Genomic DNA, 3,877 nt, shown 5'->3' with positions numbered 1-3,877 from the left:
AGGGGGTGGGAATGATCCTTGCTGTAAAGATTTGTTCCCTCTTTTGAGCTCATCCAGTCAGTGAAGCCAGGTCAAGTGGGTATTATCCGCAAGTGTGGATGTTCTTGTGCATAGGCCCTCACTTGTTACCAGCTGGATGCTTCACTCTCCACTCTAGTCCTCTGTGGTTATGTTGCTGACTCTGGGCCCAAGAGTCCCCAGGTCTTGCCAAACTGCTGGCTAACCAAGTCTCCACCTGGGCTCACAGGAGTCTACTGAACGTTGTAGGGCTTAACTCTCAGCTTTGTTGTTGTTTTTCCCTCACTTCCCCTTATCAGTGACAAACATGGTCACCAATCAGAGCATGTATTCCCACTGAGTCTTAGTCTTGGAAGGGGGTTTGCTCTGAGGGGACCTAACCACTTGCCTTGATGTCGTCTGGGCGAACAACTTGCTTGTTCTTGTATGGTAATCTGCTTTTGTAAAGGTTATAGCAAAGACAACCTTATGAGCAGTTGTCTGCAGTAGTTTTACTCTGCGCACATGATGTAGAATTGATTCCATGGCAACAGGTTTAGTTTTGTTTTTTGCTTGCAGGCAATAAGTGCCCTTGGGATGGTGCCCTGTGTGCTGGATTCTGATCACTCCCTTTGTACATCATAACTTATTGACTCCCAAGTGACATTTGTTAGAGCCCAGCCTTTGTTAGAAAACCGAATAACCACTCCGGAGTATTTATTCTCTTCAGCCTCGGAAACTCTGTACAGGGTCGCTATGAGTCGGAACCGACTCCACGGCACATAACAACAACAACAACAACAACAGTGATACATTTCAGTCTGATGGGAAATTGTAACTGCAGCCTGACTGTGGTAGGCCAGATTACATTTCTGCACTGTGACAGGCTGGATCAAGGAGATTTTATGACTGATGTGCTTGACTATATACTCCATCTAAAAGCTGGTGATGATTAGGTGTGCACATTGTTGTTGTTATGTGCCGTGGAGTCAGTTCCGACCCATAGCGACCCTGTATGGGGTTTCCGAGGCTATAAATCTTTACGGGAGCAGAAAGCCTCATCTTTCTCCCACGGAGGTGTGCACATTAGGCAGAAGGGATTGAGACAACCAAAGGATTCTTGCTCCTGAATAGCATTTGTACGTTTCCATTTCTAAGACGTATAGTGCTGTCACAGTCATACCAATACAGTAGTTGCAAATGTGACTCTCAGCTATGTGATGGCTAGTTGGAAGAGGAAGAGGTTCATACTGTTTTATAAATATCACTTCACTAATCTATTTGTGGAGTCCTGGTGTGGCGCTGTGGGTTAATGCACTGGACTGTAAGGTCAGCTTGAACCGCAAGGTTGGTGGTTCAAGCTCTTCAGCTGCTCCTTGGAAACCCTCTACAGGAATCCAGACCCAGAGCCATTTTACTGTATACTTTAGTATCTTTGTTTGGCATCACACTCCTTTCCTGCTGGGAAAAATGATTTTGAGGATCCAAGGTACATATGAAAATTTAGTCCCGGTGTGGCACTGTAGGATAAATGTGGCATTGGACTGTTAACTACAAGGTCAGCAGTTCAAACCTATCAGCTGCTCCTTGGCAACCCTATACAGGGTCACTATAAGTCGTAACTGACTTGACAGCACTTAACAACAACAACTGTATAAAATGTGAGAGTTGTACGTTTTTGTATTTTCTGGTGATGAGTCTTTAGATAGACCACTGTAGCAATGCTTTCTGGGTATTATCTAATATTGCGGTTACTATCTAATATCATTCTTATTTGACAAATGAGAAAAGAACACACTGCAAGATGAAATGAACTAGCAAGTGTAGACTCAGAGCCCTAATGCAGGCCTCAAGGCTTCAGTTATAATCGTGGTAGTTTAGATCTGTACCAGAGTTGTGCACTGGAGTAAAAAATGTAAATAACTCTGATCCACTGGAAACTGAGGCCAGACTAAAGAAGGTGGTCACTACTCAGTTCTCTGTGTGTGGCCAGATCTCCACATTTCTCAAAAGAAAAGCTAGAGAGCACAGATTTTTATGGGGAATCTCCAGATTCTTAAATGTTGGCAGATCTTTTACATTGTAAGCCTTTTATATTTCAGGGAACAAACAGGCTCAGAGAGATTAGGTGTCAGGACCAGCCCTTGAATCTCTTTATTGTGGGAGAGGATTTATGAAGGGACCTCAGATGTGACTTTCCTGTGGGCTCCATTGCCTTCAATCTGAAATTAGCTCTTTGAGGCAAAGTATTGCACTTCTGGGATGACCAAACTATTTGTTGTTACATGTATTTTTAAGTTCAGACTGCTATCTGATGACTTACAGGCTAAATTTATGATCTCTTTTTTTAAACTATTTATGGTTTTAAAAAGCTCTGTATATCTGAAAGTAATATATAAAAACTTTCCCCATTTTTCAGAGGTACTGAAATGCTTCATTTGGCTGTTTTGCATTCTAGAAAACTTTGTGTCTACTCTGTCTCAGGTAAGAAACCTTTTCTTTTCTAATGTAGAAGTCTTATTAAAACCTGGGGTGGATTGTGAATATTATATAAGGATGGATATTCTTTAGTGTTGGCTTGATAGAAAACATAGAACATTTGGCTGGAGATTTCTTGCTCTGGCTTAGCATTTTCCCATCATTCATTAATTTTTTTCATATACTTAGGCTATTCATTTTTCTGGGCCTGCTATTTCAGTATATACTTATATTTCTGGTAGAAGGTTCCTCATAATCTTTTTGCTCTCTTGGATTCTGTCCATAATTGGCTCATTGTGAGTACGCAGGACACTTGAGTTTTAAGAAATGTTCAGCTGTAACAAAATTCATTAGATGTTGAATAATGCTGATTTGAAATTTTCATTAAGTATTTTTCTCTTTAGAGTTCTAAGTTTTTGATCTATGGTTGTCTTCACTGAACCAAATTTCAAGGCTCTTAATTTGAGACTTAATCAGATTTCATTTGCTAAAACGGTTCTCTGGGTATAAGTATGGTATTTAATTGTGGTTTGAGCTCAGCAGTTTGACCACTATTAAATATAAAAGGTAACTTTTTGTTCTGTTTCAGTTGTCTTAGATAAATGTCAGTTCATGTTGGGAGAGTTGTTTTTATAGATGTCAATAAGAGGGAAATTTTTTTTATGGGTACAAGAAAGTTAAGTGTTCAAAAAAGTTACGTAAAAGGCACTCCTCTTTGGAGGTTGCTGTAATAGCCTCTAGGATTTGGATTTCTCAAACTCATATGAATTGGCCTGCGAACCTCATCGTCAGCAGTTTGAAACTATCAGCTATTCCGTGGAAGAAAGATGAGGCTTTCTGCTCCTGTAAAGATTTACAGCCTCAGAAACCCTGTGCAGGGACACTATGAGTCGGACCCGACTCCATGGCACATAACTGCCACCACCACCACCAGTGATTCATATTTATTGTCACTGAGCTGGAGTTAATATGTGTTAGTTTCCTAGGGCAGGCCTTGTATTTCCTATATATCAGTATTTTAGTCTGTGAGTATTTCCTATATTTCTACCATATTCCATTGGCAGTCTGGCCTATATTAGGATGTATATCCTGGTAGATATATAGGAAACACCAAGAATGAGTGCAGTGAGTGAGCACATTTCTGAGTAGTGCGGAGACAGTTGGTGGTGGCTCTTTATTACTCTTACCCATATGCTGTTTTCTTGTTTTCATTTTCTATTACCAGTATCATTTTCTTTTCCATATTGTTAGTCTCAGAGGCCAGAAACAGTGTGTCTCGCTGTTAACTGGTAAAGCACTCATTGACTTCATGGCAAAAGATATTGCTCTGGGAAAGTGAAGAGGACTTAAAACATCTACTGATGAAGATCAAAGAGCACAGCCTTCGGTATGGATTACATCT

The 3,877-nt window shown here is 40.6% G+C and overlaps 1 protein-coding gene across 1 annotated transcript in view; it reads left to right on the top strand.

Moving 5' to 3' along the window:
• The window catches only part of BBS9 (Bardet-Biedl syndrome 9), a 604,103-nt gene that overhangs the window by 11,639 nt on the left and 588,587 nt on the right, over positions 1-3,877 (top strand). The window contains exon 3 of the mRNA XM_006832142.1: positions 2,417-2,481. Coding sequence (XP_006832205.1) covers positions 2,417-2,481 — 65 coding nt within the window. The remainder of the gene's footprint in view (positions 1-2,416; positions 2,482-3,877) is intronic.

The sequence above is a fragment of the Chrysochloris asiatica genome, unplaced genomic scaffold (genome assembly GCF_000296735.1).
Source record: "Chrysochloris asiatica unplaced genomic scaffold, ChrAsi1.0 scaffold00006, whole genome shotgun sequence".
Lineage (NCBI taxonomy): Eukaryota > Metazoa > Chordata > Mammalia > Afrosoricida > Chrysochloridae > Chrysochloris > Chrysochloris asiatica.
Note: the sequence above shows the minus strand (reverse complement) of the source record. Positions and strands in the feature narration are given on the sequence as shown.